The following is a 17243-nucleotide window of genomic DNA, read 5'->3' as shown; positions in this document are numbered from 1 at the left end:
AAATTCGGGCACCTGGGTGGCTCGGTTGGTTAAGCGTCTGCCTTTGGCTCAGGTCATGATCCCATAGTCCCAGGATGGAGCCCCACATAGGAGAGTCTGCTTCTCCCTCTCTCTCTGGTCTTCCCCCAACTCATCTCTCTTTCTCGCTTACTCTCTCTCAAATAAACAAAATCTTAAAAAAAAAAAAAAAAAAAGAAAAGAAAAAATTCCAAATTCCTAAGTGGATCTTATAATACTACAAGCATAATCCTCCCCAACCTCATCTCCTGTCGTTCGTCCACATCTTAGACATACTGAGCTTTTCCAGTTCCTCTACTACTCAGTGCTCTACACATACTTCCCCCTCTGCCTGTAACATTCTATCTGGCTAACTCCTATTCAATTCTTCAGCCACTTCTGCTTCAAATCTTTCTCTACATTACAAAGTCACAATGAGGTCTCCCTTCTGTGTGACTCCCAGATTCTGCCACACCAAAAGCTTGCCTGCTTATTTATGTGTCCACTTCCCCCACTAATGTGTGAACTCCAAATGCAGCAGTCACTGTGTTTCTTGTTTATTATGGCTTTCCTAAAACTTTGCACAGAATGGTTAATCAATAGGAATTTGTTAAGTAATTAAGTACAATGATAGGTATACAGAGAAAACAAAGAATAACAAAACTGTAGCTGTCCTAACACTACATGGACTAAATAAAACATTCACATATATAATTATGGAACAAAGATTTAAGAACAATGGTAGGGGGGCACCTGGGTGGCTCAGTGGGTTAAGCCTCTGCCTTTGGCTCGGGTCATGATCTCAGGGTCCTGGGATGGAGCCCCTTGTGGGGCTCTTTGCTCAGCAGGGAGCCTGCTTCCCCCCCTTGCCTCGCTGCCTACTTGTGATCTCTGTCTAATAAATAAATAAAATTAAAAAAAAAAAAAAAAAGAACAATGGTAGGGATTTAAACAAAGAGAAATACCAACTCAATCTAAGGTTTTCACCGAAGTGAGGGGCTGAAAATAATTCTTAAGAGTATGCAAAGAAAATACTATAACTTATTTAAAGACATTTAATTTTTAGTTTGAACTATTTTCTAATGTGCTTAATATAGGAATATGGTCAGCTGTACAAACATTGATATGGAACTATTCTCAACTTTTAACTGAGTAGACAAAAAACTTTGAAACCATAGTCCTAGGGCATTTGATCTAACCTTTTGTACTAGGGGAAAAAAGGGGCCCAAATCGCTTTCAGAATCTGATGAAAACTAGGATTATCTCCCAGAAATATGAGCATAAATATACATATTTTAAGATTCTATTTATTTGACGAAGAGAGAGAGCGCACGTGTGCACAAACAGAGGGAGTAGAAGAGGGAGAAGCAGGCTCCCCACTGAGCAGGGAGCCCAATGCGGGACTTGATCCCAGGACCCCAGGATCATGACCTAAGCAGAAGGCAGACACTTAACCAACCGAGCTATCCAGGTACCCTAAATATACATTTTTAAACTTTTATAATATTTCTAGGCTATCTTGCTCCTCAGGTTAAATCCTGCCCTAGGACCTCCATTTCTAAAATCATAAGGAGACTGCTAGTAGGAAGAGGTCATCAAAATGCCTCAAGTCCTGTGATACTATTATTCCTTACCTTCCCTTTTCTCCACAATCCTGCTCCTCCTGCCCCTCATACTTAAATCACAACTTTCCCCAGGAAGGCTTGGAATGTCCAGCCTCTAACTCCCAAAGTTTAGGAATGCAGTTAAAGATTTCCTTCTCAACAGTATAACACACGTATCAGTTATTCCCACACCATTATCATGTTTGCCATTTCCCACAGCACACAATATTTTCTTAATTTTTAAAAATCAACTTTTTAACTAAATTTAACTTTTTTAAAAAAAAGATTTTACTTATTTATTTGAAAGAGAGAGAGACAGAAAGTGTGTGTGAGCACGGGAGGAGCAGAGGGAGAGAGACAAGCTGACTCCACACTGAGGACAGAGCCTGATGTGGGGCTTGATTTTAAAACACTAAGATCGTAACTTGAGAGAAAATCAAGAGTCGGACACTTAACCAGCTGCCTTCGGCTCAGGTCAAGACCCCAGAGTTCTGGGATGGAAGGAACCCACACTGGACTCCTTGCTCAGCGGGGGGAGTTTGCTTTTCCCTCTGCCTCTGCTCCTCCCCACAAGCCCCCTCCACCCCAGCTTGTGCTCTCATTCTCTCTCCAATTAAAAAAAAATTTTTTTTTAAATAAATTTATCAACATCGAAGTAATAGTATCCATGAAATCAGTTTTGATGTCTGGTTATTATTTTCTTACCTACATTAAAGTAAAAACACACTTAAAATAAGGACTAAATACTTTAAATAAAAAATAAATAAAAATTAAAAATAAGGGGCGCTTGGGTGGCTCAGTGGGTTAAAGCCTCTGCCTTCGGCTTGGGTCATGATCCCGGGGTCCTGGGATCGAGCCCCACATCGGGCTCTTTGCTCAGCAGGGAGCCTGCATCCCCCCTCTCTCTGCCTGCCTCTCTGCCTACTTGTGATCGCTGTCTGTCAAATAAATAAAGTCTTTTTAAAAAAATTAAAAATAAAGAATCCTCACTAAAAAATAAGTAAATAAAATAAGAACTCTAGGCCCACATCAGCATCATGGTTTTTTTGGGGGTTTTTTTTTAGATTTTTTTAGATTTATTTATTTAACAGAGAGAGAGAGAGAGAGAGAGAGAGCGCAAGGCAGGGAACACAAGCAGGAGGCATGGGAGAGGGAGAAGCAGGCTTCCTACTGAGCAGGGAGCCCAACATGGGGCTCAATCCCCAGACCCTGCGATCATGACCTATGACGAAGGCAGACACTTAACCAACTGAGCCACCCAAGCACCCCAGCACCATGTTTTAGAGCACAATCCCAAGGTTTCTGCACTTAACTCTGGGATCCCTACTGGGTAAGCAATAATTTGGACATCAAGGTTTCATAAAGTCAGAAAGAAACTGAAAAGTATTTGGTCAAATCTTCTCATTTTATAATTTAAAAAGATGAAACCCAGGAGTGCCTGGGTGGCTCACTCAACTCTAATTTCGGCTCAGGCCACAATCTGAGAGTTGTGAGATCAAGCCCCAAGTAGGGCTCCTGGCAGAGCAATGGAGACTGCTTAAGATTCTTTCTCTCCCTCTCCTTCCCCCTCCTCACACCCCCCCAAACAAACAAAAAGGAAACCCAGACAGGTTAAGTGATTTGTCCAAAATCAGATGAGAAATTTCAGGAAATGTCTACGATGAGCATTCAGGTGTATTATCAGTCCAGTATGCTTTCTACTACCCTGTGTCCACTCAGATTATACTAGAATACAGTATTAAGAATTCTTCATTTTGGAGTGCCTGGATGGCTTAGTAGGTTAAGCCTCTGCCTTCAGTTCAGGTCACGACCTGGGATCAAGCCTTGCATCAGGCTCCCTGCTGAGCAGACCTGTGATCTCTGTCTGTCAAATAAATAAATACAGTCTTTTTAAAAAAAAGAATTTTTCATGTTACCTACCTTACTCTTCCGTTCAGATTTATCTGAACATGCTGCTTAAAATCTGGGTATTTGGTTGCCAGATATGCAAAGTCAGGAGGTTTGTCCTTGTATCTATTTCTTGCATGCATTGATTTACTCAGAGCCATCTTTAAAAAGAAAAAAAAGGAAAAAAGTCAGCATATTTAGTCAAAAAAATACATTAATGGGGAAAAGTGGTGGTTGCCAAGTCAACAGTTACAGCCAACGTATTTTTGCCAATCAACTGAGAAAGTAGAAGTTATATTTTTTAAATGTACACAACAAATAAGCTAAAGAAAATATGCTTAACATCACCATGCGTCATTAGGGAAATGCAAATCAAAACCACAGTATCATTTCATACCCAGCAGGATGGTTATTATTAAAAGACAAAAAAAAAAAGTTAAGAAGTGCTGGTGAGGATGTTAGGAAATCAGAGCATTGCATGTGGGAAAATATACAATGGCTGTGGAAAACAGTTCAGCAGTTCTTAAAAAGTTAAACATAGAACTACCATCATATGATCCAGCGATTCTACTCCTAGGTATATGCCCAAGAGAAAAGAAAGCAGGGATTCAAACAGATATTTGCACATCAATGTTCACAGCAGGATTATTCACAACAGCCAAAAGGTAGAAACAACCCCAAGTGTCCATAAATGGAAAAAGAAAATGTAGTACACACACACACAATCCAATGTCCTTTAAGCATAAAAAGGATTAAAATTCTGATACACCCTACAACATCGTACATAATGCCAGGAAACAGTACTTAAAAAATGCTTAAAATGGGGGCACTTGGGTGGCTCAGTGGGTTAAAGCCTCTGCCTTCGGTTCAGGTCATGATCTCAGGGTCTGGGATAGAGCCCCACATGGGATTCCCTGCTCGGCAGGGAGCTTGCTTCCCCCCCCCTTCCCTGCCTGCCTCTCTGCCTACTTGGGATCTCTGCCTGTCAAATAAATAAAATCTTAAAAAAAAAAAATTTTTTTTTAATGCTTAAAATGGTAAATTTTATGTTCTGTATATTTTATCACAGTTTCAAAAAGTATGTATACACACCATTTTTTTTTAAACCATGGAAAGTGCAAACCTTTCTTTACAAAGTACCAAAGGGCAGAAGGCAGTATAATTTATAGCCAAGAACTACCAATCAGAGGTTAGTGGTTTTTTTTTTTTAAGATTTTATTTATTTATCAGAGAGAGAGGGCGAGAGAGCAAGCACAGACAGACAGAATGGCAGGCAGAGGGAGAAGCAGGTTCCCCGCCGAGCAAGGAGCCCGATGCAGGACTCGATCCCAGGATGCTGGGATCATGACCTGAGCCGAAGGCAGCTGCCCAACCAACTGAGCCACCCAGGCGTCCCCAGAGGTTAGTTTCTACAAGGTTCTCGTATGGACTGATTATTTGGTAGCACATCATTAAATCACTAATGTTTCAAAATATATCTCCTATTTTAGGGACGCCTGGGTGGCTCAGTTGATTAAGCGACTGCCTTTGGCTCAGGTCATGATCCTGGAGTCCCAGGATCAAGTCCCACATCCAGCTCCCTGCTTGGCAGTGAGTCTGCTCTCCCTCTGAACTCTCCACTCTCACATTCTGTCTCTCAAATAAATAAATAAATAAACTTTAAAAAAAAAAAAAATATATATATATATACATATATCTATTTTATAAATTTCAGTCTTTCATTCTGAGGTAGTTAAAACCAAATGAAAACAATTTTGTCTTCTTCCAGATTAAAAAAGAAAAAAATTAACACATTTATAGCAAGATATGAAACTGAAGAAAAACCATTGATTGTAGTGTTTTAAGATTAATCCACTTGCGACAGAAAGAGCGAGAGCATGAGAGAAAGCACAAGCTGGGTGAAGGGCAGAGAGAGAAGCAGGCTCTCCGCTAAGCAGTGTGCCTGGTTCCATCCAGGGACTCCCAAGATCACCACCCAAGCCGAAGGTAGACACCCAACCAACAGAGCCACCCAGGTGCCCTGATCGTCATGGCTTAGTAAATTATGCAGTTGGTAATCTTAAAAATTATTTTAGTGCATATCTCTGGGTAGTAAGTGATTTGTATTTTCTTTGTTATACCATTCTGTATTTCCCACTGTTTTTCACGAGGTGCATTCATCTAAACAGTATTATGTAAACCAGACTCCTAGGTATCACCTGATAGTTGTATACCCCTCTCATAGCCCAAGAAATCAACAGTCATGTAAAATTTACCTGCTAAATACCTCTCAAATCCACGTATTTTTTCCCTATCTCCACCAATATCAGCCCAGTGAAAGTGACCTAGATTTAGAACAGTCTCCTGCTTGGTCGCCCTGAATCCACTCTTCCTCTCTTAGATTTCCTTTTTCCACCTTGCAGAGATCATCTCCTAAACACAAATCTCACTATGTCTTCCTTCTCCTGTGCCCACTTGCTCAAAACTTTATTTAGGATTAAAAACAAAAACCATGGAAAACAAAAAACAACAAAAAAAACCATGGGGCAGCGGGGTGGCTGAGTGGGTTAAGCCTCTGCCTTCGGCTCAGGTCATGACCCCGGGGTCCTGGGATCCAGCTTCGCATAGGGCTCTGTGCTCAGGGCAGGGAGCCTGCTTCCCCCTCTCTCTCTCTGCCTGCCTTGCTGCCTACTTGTGATCCCTGCCTGTCAAATAAACAAATAAAAATCTTAAAAAAAAAAAAAAAAAGTCATTACTTCAGCATACTTTTATAAAGCCCAGCATGATGTGGCCTTACCTATTTTTCAGCATCAGGTTAAGTCACACCTCATGTTGTTCTTTCTGTCCCTCCACTCTGGCAAGCAGGTCTTTCCAGTTTATTTCCTTTGTCTCTAATGTTCTTTCCTCCTCCTCTTCCTTCACCTGATGAATTCCTATTCGTCCTTACTCAGTTCAAGTGTCTCTTCTTCAGGAAAGTTTTCCTTCCCTAATCCCCGATTCACCCGCCTAACATCCTTTCTCCTTGTGAAGGAGCACTAGTCCTTCAAATCATACTCTAAGCATCATTTTCTCAGGTAGGCTTTCTATGACACCGCATATCCAATCAGACGCCCACTCTATATACTTTCAAAGCATTCTATGCTTTCCCTCAAAGCTCTTTACATTTGTCTGTTCCGACCTCCACCCCACCACCCAGGCTGCAATCACATCCATCTTATTCTTCACTGTATTCCTCCAGCAACTGACAAACAATAAATACTTGTTGAGTGAATAATTCAGAATTTAGGGGAATTAATAGTCACCTGGAAGTTTTTTAGCATACTAAACTACCACCGTTTGCTTTAACCTTATCACAGAAACTCACTATGTACAAGTTGAAATTTCCTAACATATCCTTTACAGACTCAAAAAAGAGGGGAGCATAAAATTAGGACAAGAATCAGTCCCCATTAAAAAGATGAAAAAGGTGTGCCTGGCTGGCTCAGTCAATGGAGCAGGCAACTCTTGATTTCAGGATTTTAAATTTAAGCCCCACGCTGGGGCTTAGAGATTAAAGAATCTTAAAAAGAGAGAGAGAGAGAGAAGAAAAGAAAAAAAGTTTAAAAGAAAAATGTTTTTCTTTCTTGTGATTCTGGCTAGCAACGGAAAAAAAAAAATGTATTCCAACAGTAATTTCAAAAGACACTGGTATGTTATGGCTCTGCAACACATTAAGATTCTGAAGACTGGGGGCGCCTGGGTGGCTCAGTGGGTTAAAGCCTCTCTGCCTTCGGCTCAGGTCATGATCCCAGGGTCCTGGGATTGAGCCCCACATCTGGCTCTCTGCTCAGTGGGGAGCCTGCTTCCTCCTCTCTCTGCCTGCCTCTCTGCCTGCTTGTGATCTCTTTCTGTCAAACACATAAATAAAATCTTAAAACAAAAAGAAAAAGATTCTGAAGACTGCATAGTTAACATCAGTGTACATACATGACACTTTGAACATATGTGGAACAAATAAAATTACAAATATGGCAGATTTAATTTATATCTTACATTAATCAACCTTTCTGATGAAGATAAAGAGTCAATAAAGCCACTTTTTTGCTAACCTCCTAATGAAGGCAATGGAACGGTAGCCAAATCTATCCTATTTCTCAAAATTTAATCGAGTGTCAAACTCTTACCTGGCATTAACCCTGTCACTCCCCCTTCTCTCTAGCCTAATCTACTTTTCTCTTCCTGGCTCATTCTTATGTAGCCACATTAGTCTCCTCGGATTTTTGGGTTGGTCCGAATGGACTGCTCTTCCCCCAGAAATACATATATACTAGGTATCCTTGCCTTGTTCAGGCCTTTGATAAAACCTCACCTTCTCACTGCCTTTCCCTTCTTTCTTTTTTTTTTTTTTTTAAGTGGGCTCCACATCTAAGGTGGGGTTTGAACTCTCCACCCCGAGATCAAGAATAGCATGCTGTAAGGACCAAGCCAGTCAGGTGACCCTGATACCTTTTCTTAGTGTAGAGTGAACACTTAAATGTGCAGTCAGTGAGTGAACACACTCCTCTCCCCTTAATACTTTCAGTCTTCAACGCGGAACTTACGCATCTGACATTTCACATACAGTATTTACTTATTCTTTAAAATCTGCCCTGCCAATAAGCTTCATAAGGGAAAATATTTGTCCGTCTTGTTCACTGCGATATCCCAGTGCCTAAATCAGGGCCTGGGAGAGTAAGCACTCATAAGTTATTTGTTGACTGAAAACATGATGGAACTCTTTTCACTGTCCGAAGCCACTGAAACACAGCACTCTCATTTTTTGTAAACAGTCATTTTGGCACTCAAAAAGGCAGCCCTACTCAGGGCTGGACCTTTTTCTTCTGGGTTACCCGAGTCGATTCGGAAAGCCAAAGCAGTACACCCTTGAAGCTGACGCCTCGGCTTTCTTTGATCTTTGCCATCTCCATGCTACTCTTTCCTTGGTTTCTCCCACTCTTCAACGACCATTTACCTGAACACTCAAAAGAATCTAAATTCCTCTTCGAATTCTAATTTCCGATTCTAACTTCGATTTTCTTCTGTATCGATCTCTCTCAGTTCAACTCCAGTCTGTTTTTTCTCGTCGCCTTCCTTCATAAATTCTACTTTTTCCTCTAGTTCAGCCACAGGCATTTCCCCATCTCCTCCACTCATCCCATACGCTCATTTTATCGACTCAGTCTTCCTGCCTCAGTTTCACGTCTCTCTAAACCTCCTCAGCCTCTAGGGTCTTTTGTACTTCAATCCTAGTCTCCACTCTAGGCGCCAACTCCTCCCATCCATCCCACCATTAACCTCCTCCACGTGCTCAATCGCGCACACACACCCACCCTTCCCAACTTATTCACTCATTCATGTGGTCTCTCTCCCTAGACCCCAAGTCGGCACCTCACCGGTCCAGAACCCGCGCGCGCAACATGCACGCACATACACAGAAACAAAACCACCCACCCATCAGGTGTGTCTCCCTAGGCCCTAAATCAGACACTCACCAGCCCCGAACCCAAGAATAAGGAACTTGGGCCATATATGTTAAATGACCTCTCAACCCCCCCGAGAGATACAGAATAACTCACATCTGAACTCAAAAGTTTCTTCCAAATGACCGATCTGGAGTAGGCCTCTACAACTTCAGAGTGTTAAATCACACGCGGACCGAAGCACCTAGAAACGCAGATGCTACGCTCCTAGCGCGCCGCCATGTTGGGCAAGCATCCAGCCTCGTGATTGGACGAACCACTCTCGCGCGACCTGTAGCAGAACCTTAAGAAACAAAAACCATCGCGAGACCTGGAATTCTCAGCTCCCAACACAAGGAAGGGGCGTGGTAGCAAGTGGAGTCTTTTGCGTGAGGGCTACCTGCATTAGAATCTGTTTGGGAATTTGTTTTGTAATGTAGATTTTTTAAAATGACAATGTAGCTTTCTGGGTCCCACTTTAGACTTACTAAATCCCACTGCGGTTAGGCGGGACTATGAGGAGGGCGGAAGGAGGGGGCGGGGAGCTTTAGGATTTGATGGCCAGCGGGCAGTTAGCATTTATTCTGCAACAGGTCTCTTGCTTCATGTATTGTCTCATTTAATCATTACAGATATGAGAAGGAGTGATCTCATTTACTGCGCGAAAAACTGGGGATCAGAAATATTAAGTCATTTGTTCAAGATCTTATACCCAGATGACATCAAATCCATGTTCTTTGTGTTTCTTCACCTGCCTCTTGAGCTGGAATCTCTATCGAATGCTTTGCGTTTTTCTTTTCAACTCGGTTATACTAATTTTTACTCTCTAGTAAGTAGAGTAAGCATTAGTCTCATTTCACGATTGAGACAAAAAGGGAAGTCACTTTCAAAAGGCATACAGCTAAGGCTGGAACTAAAGTCAGCCTCTGGACCCCCACCTAGTAACTCCATCAAAGCTTGCCTGTGTGCTATTAATTAATGCGAAAGCTTCTGGCAAAGCATAGCCATAAACTTGAGAGATAAAGTGTAAGAAATGAAGATTTAAGTTTTATGTACAACAAAGTGTACCATTAGTCACCCAAGTAAAAACAAGGAGGTGTTCTCATTATCTATTGTGTAACAAACCACTCTAAAATGAATAGTTTTAAGACAACAGCTGTTTTATTTGCTCACTGTTCTGCAGTCTGAGTTGGAATTAGCCCAACTGATGAAGTTCTAGAACCTAGGTGAGGTTCGGTGGGCTGAGGTCCGGAGCCAATGACCAAGAAAGAATTCTTGAAACTTCTTTGGTGCAAGACGGTGATTTATTAAAGCACGGGGACAGGACCCGTGGGCAGGAAGAGCTGCTGCCCCGGATTGTGAGGGATGGCAGGTTATATACCTTGCCGTTGGGTGGGTGTGAAGAGAAGGGAGATTCTTGGGGGGGGGGGGTGTTATGATCCTGCTATCATTTACATTCCCTTCTACCTCAGCCTCCTCCAGTTTATGGTGGGGAGGGAGACATTAGGGCTTCAGGAACTGAGAGTTATTTGCCTCTGGAAATTTGTGCTATTGATAAGGTAACCTCCCTGTTTAGATCTCTAGGACATCTGTAGAGCAAGGGAGATTCCTATTCTGCAGGATTGTGATCTCTGCAAGTTAACTATTTTATCGTTTTATGGCAGTCAGGGGTGCCTGAGGAATGCTACACATATTACGGAGGGGAGCAGGTGGAGAGGGGTGTGCAAGGTGCCAGCCTTTGCCCTGTCCTCAGCCAGCCTCCTGCTCCCTCATCACAACCATTCTTGTTCCATACTTGCTGCTGATGGTAGCATCAGGGAGTGGCTGGTTCAACTTGAGTGGCTGGGCCCCCCTCTCCCTGTAGTCTTAAATTCTCTCCCTCTTCCTGTGATCTTTCCATATAATTTCTCCAGCAGAGTAGCCAGACTTCTTACGTGTTACCTCAGGGCTCCCAAAAGGGCAAAAGTGTAAGCTGCTAGGCTTTCTTAAGGCTTAGGCCCAGAACTGGTGTTTTCATTATTCACTCAGTTACATTTGTTAAAGCAACTCAAAGGGCTGGCTAGTCCAGGTTCAAGAGGAGGGCACTATGCCATGATATACTACAATACTGCAAGCCGTGGTTCACTGGATCTACCAATGAACAGAACACCACAGAAAGTTTTTTGTCTTTGGTTGGTAGTGACTTTTGTACTTGTTATTTTTATAGTATTTAGTGTTTGCTTCTGGAAATGTAAAAGAGAAAACGGCACTGGAGGTATGACTGTAGGGTTGTAAGTGGATTATATATATATATTTTTAAAGATTTTATTTATTTATTTGACAGAGATCATGAGTAGGCAGAGAGGCAGGCAGAGACAGAGAGGGAAGCAGGCTTCCCGCTGAGCAGAGAGCCCGATGCGGGGCTCGATCCCAGGACCCTGGGATCACGACCTGAGCCGAAGGCAGAGGCTTAACCCACTGAGCCACCCAGGCGCCCCAGTGGATTATATTTTAGATGCCAGTGAATTTATTAGCTCCAAACAGAGATCCAACTCCCCTGGGAGTCAAACCGAAGAGATCCTAGCTCTGTAACCAGGGAATTTTGGCTTTAGTCTTGCCCCCAACCACAATACTAACCTTGTGATGATGAACAATTTACTTAAACTATTTAAGTCTGGGTTTGTTCAATATTGCCAAACAGGTTAGTAATCTCATAGGGTTGTTGTAATCTCATAGGTTGTTGTAAATCAGGTATTACATATAAAACAGCACAGTTTCCGGCACATAGTAAGCTGTAATTAGTATTATTACTATTATTATTCCTTATAATTCCTTTGGTCAGTTTCCATTTTTATAAAAATTATTTCATGGGGCACCTGGGTGGCTCAGTGGGTTAAGTGGCTGCCTTCGGCTTAGGTCACGATCTCAGGGTCCTAAGATTGAGACCTGCATTGGGCTCTCTGCTCAGTGCATAGCCTGCTTTCTCCTCTTCCTCTGCCTGCCTCACTGCCTACTTGTGATCTCTCTCTCTGTCAACTAAATAAACAGAATCTTTAAAAAAAATAAAAATGAAGGGACACCTGGGTGGCTCAGTTGGTTGGACGACTGCCTTCAGCTCAGGTAATGATCCCAGAGTCCCAGGATCGAGTCCCGCACTGGGCTCCCAACTCCACAGGGAGTCTGCTTCTCCCTCTGACCTTGTCCTCGCTCATGTTCTCACTCCCTGTCTCTCTCTCAAATAAATAAATAAAATCTTTTAAAAATTAATTAATTAGGGGCGCCTGGGTGGCTCAGTGGGTTAAGCCGCTGCCTTCGGCTCAGGTCATGATCTCAGGGTCCTGGGATCGAGTCCCGCATCGGGCTCTCTGCTCAGCAGGGAGCCTGCTTCCTCCTCTCTCTCTCTGCCTGCCTCTCTTCCTACCTGTGATCTCTCTCTGTCAAATAAATAAATAAATAACCTTTAAAAAATTAATTAATTAATTAATTAAAATAAAAAATAAAAATAAGTAAATAATTATTTCATAATGATAAAACATATTCATTATAGAAAATTTATAAAAATTTTAACTAATACAGGAGACTATAAGAAAGAAAACAAAAATTATCTCAAATCTCACTACCTAGAGCTAATTACCAAAATTCGTTAACCTTACTTCCAGACCTCTACATGAGAACAAAACAAAACAAACAAAAATTATATATGGGTGTATATATGGATAGGTAACTGAACTTTTTTATAGAAATAACATTATATATTTTTTCTCAGATATAAGTCTTAGAGGTTGTCCTACCTCAATGAATATATTTCTATACCATCCTTTGTGATGGGTGCATAGTATTCCATTGTATGGATGTGCCACATTTTTTAAAACTAATTTCCCTATAAGTGGACATATATTAGCTTGTTCCTGAAATTATGATACAATGATAAGTACATTTCATTCAAAAAAATTTCTTACATTAAATGAATATTGTCTAGAGACTCCACAAAATATATTAATAACATATTCAACATCTGCCTTTATGGCTTATCTCTCTGACTTACCTTCAAATCCCAAAGAATTTAATCTTGTAAGAAAAGTCTGTCAATGGGCACCTGGGTGGCTCAGTGGGTTAAAGGTCGTGATCCCAGGGTCCTGGGATGGAATCCTGCATAAGGCGCTCTGCTCAGCGGGGAGCCTGCTTTCTCCGCCCCCCCCCCTGCCTCTCTGCCTACTTGTGATCTCTGTCTCTCAAATAAATAAATAAATAAATCTTTTTAAAGAAGATTTATTTATTTATTTCAAATTAATAATTATTATTTCAAATAAATAAAATCTTTTTTTTTTAAGATTTTATTTATTTTTTTGACAGACAGAGATCACAAGTAGGCAGAGAGGCAGGCAGAGAGAGAATGGGGGAAGCAGGCTCCCTGATAAGCAGAGAGCCCAATGGGGGACTCAATTCCAGGACCCTGAGATCATGACCTGAGCTGAAGGCAGAGGCTTTAACCCACTGAGCCACCCAAGCACCCCTAAATAAATAAAATCTTAAAAAAATAAAAGTCTGGGGCACCTGGGTGGCTCAGTGGGTTAAGCCGCTGCCTTCGGCTCAGGTCATGATCTCGGGGTCCCGGGATCGAGTCCCGCGTCGGGCTCTCTGCTCAGCAAGGAGCCTGCTTCCTCCTCTCTCTCTCTGCCTGCCTCTCTGCCTACTTGTGATCTCTCTCTGTCAAATAAATAAATAAAATCTTTAAAAATAAAATAAAATAAAATAAAAGTCTGTCAAACTTCAACATCCCATCAACAATAGTATAGTAGTTCAATTACATCCTTCGGTTTTTGCTGCTGCTTTGTAGTAGGAAACTGATTCTGTGCATTTGGTGGGTAATGCTGCTAATTCTGAAATGATGCATGGTTGCTACCAGAACTGCTTTCAGCATCAGCCATCTCCTAGGCTGCAATCAACCTTGAGGATATTCATCTTGAACTCCCACTCACTGGAGTTAATGATTTCAAAGAACTTGTTACTCTCTGCTGCCGCTCTCCTTTGGCCATGGCCTGCCAGACATCAACCACAGGTCTAACTTCCTGTCTTAGAGAGTAATGATTGAGTACTAATTCCTTATACCCCAGAAGATCACGACTTACTTATGTAAATGTATTCCATTCCTTCTTAGGGACCAAGTTAATATGTCAGAGATCTAATGGCCATCTTAATTAAGTCACAAAAGGTCCTCCAATCCCAATACACTGTTTTTCAGCCTACATTTACATCAACGAGAAAACTATTCCCATGATGCTTTATATTTTTCTTTATTATTATTATTTATTTATTTGATAGAGAGAGATCACAAGTAGGCAGAGAGGCAGGCAGAGAGAGAGGGGGGGAAACAGGCTGGGCAGAGAGCCCAATGTGGGGCTCGATTCCAGAACCCTGAGATTATTTACCTGAGCCGAAGGCAGAGTCCTTAACCCACTGAGCCACCCAGGCGCCCCTATTTTTCATTTTTATAAATAATGCTGTAGGATTGCCTGGGTGCCTCAGTTGGCTGAGTATCTGATGCTTGACTTTGGCTGGAGTTATGGTCCTGAGATGGTGGGATTGAGCCCTGCATTGGGCTCCACACTCAGCAGGTAAAACTTGAGAGTCTCTCTTTCCCTCTCTCTGCCTAGACTCCCTACCCGCCTATGCCACACATGCACTCTTTCTCTCTAAAGTAAATGAAATAATTGGATGCTTAACTAACTGAGCCTCCCAGGAACCCTAATAAATAAATCTTTTTTTTTTAAGATTTTATTTATTTATTTGAGAGAGAGAGACAATGAGAGAGAGAGTATGAGCGAGGACAAGGTCAGAGGGAGAAGCAGACTCCCTGTGGAGCTGGGAGCCCGATGCGGGACTTGATCCTGGGTCTCTGGGATCATGACCTGAGCTGAAGGCAGCTGTCCAACCAAATGAGCCACCCAGGCATCCCATAAATAAATCTTAAAAAAAAATAATAGTGGTGGGCCTGGGTGATAAAATTGGTTAAACATTGAATTCTTGCTTTCAGCTCAGGTTGTGATAGTAGGGTCCTGGGATCGAGCCCCATGCTGGGTTCTGCGCTCAGTGCAGAAGTCTGCTAAAGTTTCTCTCCTTCTCTCTCTGTCCCCACCCCATACCATGCACATGTTCTGTGTCTCTCTTGAGTAAATAAATAAATATTTTAATAATAATAATAATAATAATAATAATAATGCTGAATGCTTTCAAGACTTGAAAAGTAAACTTCAAAAATAAATAGCTGGTGGAAGAACTGGATCTAAATGTACATCTGACTACTCTCCTTCCTGTCCCAAGTCCCATGAGCCAGAATATATTAATTTCAAAAACAATAAATTCCAAATTATTCCAGAAATAACAGCATTGACAGACCAGAAATTTTGAGGATACTCTGAAAAAACAGGGCACAAATAGGAATAAAAGCTGAAATACCAAGAGATTTTTATAGGGAACTATAGATTATTTTTTTTAAAGATTTTATTTATTTGGGGCGCCTGGGTGGCTCAGTGGGTTAAACCGCTGCCTTCGGCTCAGGTCATGATCCCAGGGTCCTGGGATCGAGCCCCACATCGGGCTCTCTGCTCCTCGGGGAGTCTGCTTCTTCCTCTCTCCCTCTGCCTGCCTCTCTGCCTACTTGTGATCTCTGTCTCTCAAATAAATAAATAAAATTTTTTAAAAAAGATTTTATTTATTTATTTATTTGACAGAGAGAAATCACTAGTAGGCAGAGAGAGGCAGAGAGAGAGGGGGAAGCAGGCTCCCTGCTGAGCAGAGAGCCCGATGTGGGGCTCTATCCCAGGACACCGAGATCATGACCCGAGCCGAAGGCAGAGGCTTAATATTTAACCCACTGAGCCACCCAGGCGCCCCTATGGATGATTTTCAAATATATCTGGAAAACAAAATGTGAAAGAATAGCTAATTTTTCCAGTTGAAAAAAAATTATACCACACAGAAAATAAATCCCATATGGATAGTAAACAAAGCAATTATAAAAACATAATCAACTATAGAAGTGTTAGAAGAATGTAGAACAATGTTTTTTACAAAAAGAATAGGGAGGGTCTCCTAAAGACGCAAAACTCAAAAACCATAAGGGAGGGGCGCCTGGGTGGCTCAGGGGGTTAAGCCTCTCTGCCTTCGGCTCGGGTCATGATCCCAGGGTCCTGGGATCAAGTCCTGCATCGGGCTCTCTGCTCAACGGGGAGCCTGCTTCCTCCACTCCCTCTGCCTGCCTCTCTGCCTACTTGGGATCTCTGTCTGTCAGATAAATAGACAAAAATCTTTAAAAAAAATTCAATATAATAAAAGATACTGTATACAGATAATTGATAAGAAACAGGAAGAAAATATTTGCAATATATGTAACAAAGAATATCCAAAATACATTCTCAGACAGTGTCAAATCAGCAATAATCCAATGTTAAAATGAACAATGGATATGAAAAAGAAATTCACAAAAGAGTATATATAGTAAATCAATAAATACATATGAAAAATGCTCAAATACATAAGTAATCGTAGAAAGACATAGTTAAATAACTGTAACTACTGTTTATAATGTATCATATTAATAAAAATAAAAAATGTTGATAAGGATTCCTGGATGGCTCAGTTGGTTGAGCGTCTACCTTCAGCTCTGGTCATGAGCTCCAGGTCCTGGGATTGAGGCATGCGTCCGGCTCCCTGTTCAGAGGCTAGCCTGCTTCTCCCTCTCCTCCCACCTGTGCTCTCTTTCTCTTCTCTCTCTGACAAATAAGTAAATGAAATATTTTAAAAATATATTGATAATGTCCAATTATGGCAAAGGTTAATGTGTTGGTTAGCTTTTGCTGTGTAACAAGCCACCGTAAAGCTTAGTGGCTTAAAACAATGACATTAATTATCACTCAATTCTGTACATCAACTGGGCAGTTATTCTGGTTCACTGATCTCTCTGCATTTTTTCAGAGGTTAAGCTGGGGGTTGGGTGGTCCCAGATGACCTTATTCACAGGCTTGGCAGCTGGCAGGCTGACTGATCTAGTGTCAGGGTCACCTAACTACTCCCACTGGGCCAAATCTGGCCACACCTATTTATTTACTAATTGTTTATGGCTGTTTTCACAGCACAACAGCAGAGTTGAGTTGTTGCAACAGAGGCCACACAGCCCACAAAGCTGAAACTTACCATGTGGCCCTTTACAGAAAAAGTCCACTAACCCCTAGTCTAGGAAACCCAAGCTGGGAGTGCTTGTCTCTGCTTCACAGTTTCTTCCAATCTAGTAGCATAGACTGGGTTTATTTACATGGTAACA

General features: G+C 41.7%; 1 protein-coding gene across 1 annotated transcript in view; it reads right to left on the bottom strand.

Moving 5' to 3' along the window:
- The window catches only part of METTL16 (methyltransferase like 16), a 79742-nt gene extending 70537 nt beyond the window's left edge, over positions 1-9205 (bottom strand). The window contains exons 1-2 of the mRNA XM_032320789.1: positions 9062-9205; positions 3522-3649 (exon numbers count right to left, since the gene is read on the bottom strand). Coding sequence (XP_032176680.1) covers positions 3522-3649 — 128 coding nt within the window. The 5' untranslated portion in view covers positions 9062-9205. The remainder of the gene's footprint in view (positions 1-3521; positions 3650-9061) is intronic.
- Positions 9206-17243: the final 8038 nt, after the last annotated feature.

Source organism: Mustela erminea, chromosome 18 (assembly GCF_009829155.1).
Source record: "Mustela erminea isolate mMusErm1 chromosome 18, mMusErm1.Pri, whole genome shotgun sequence".
NCBI lineage: Eukaryota > Metazoa > Chordata > Mammalia > Carnivora > Mustelidae > Mustela > Mustela erminea.
Note: the sequence above shows the minus strand (reverse complement) of the source record. Positions and strands in the feature narration are given on the sequence as shown.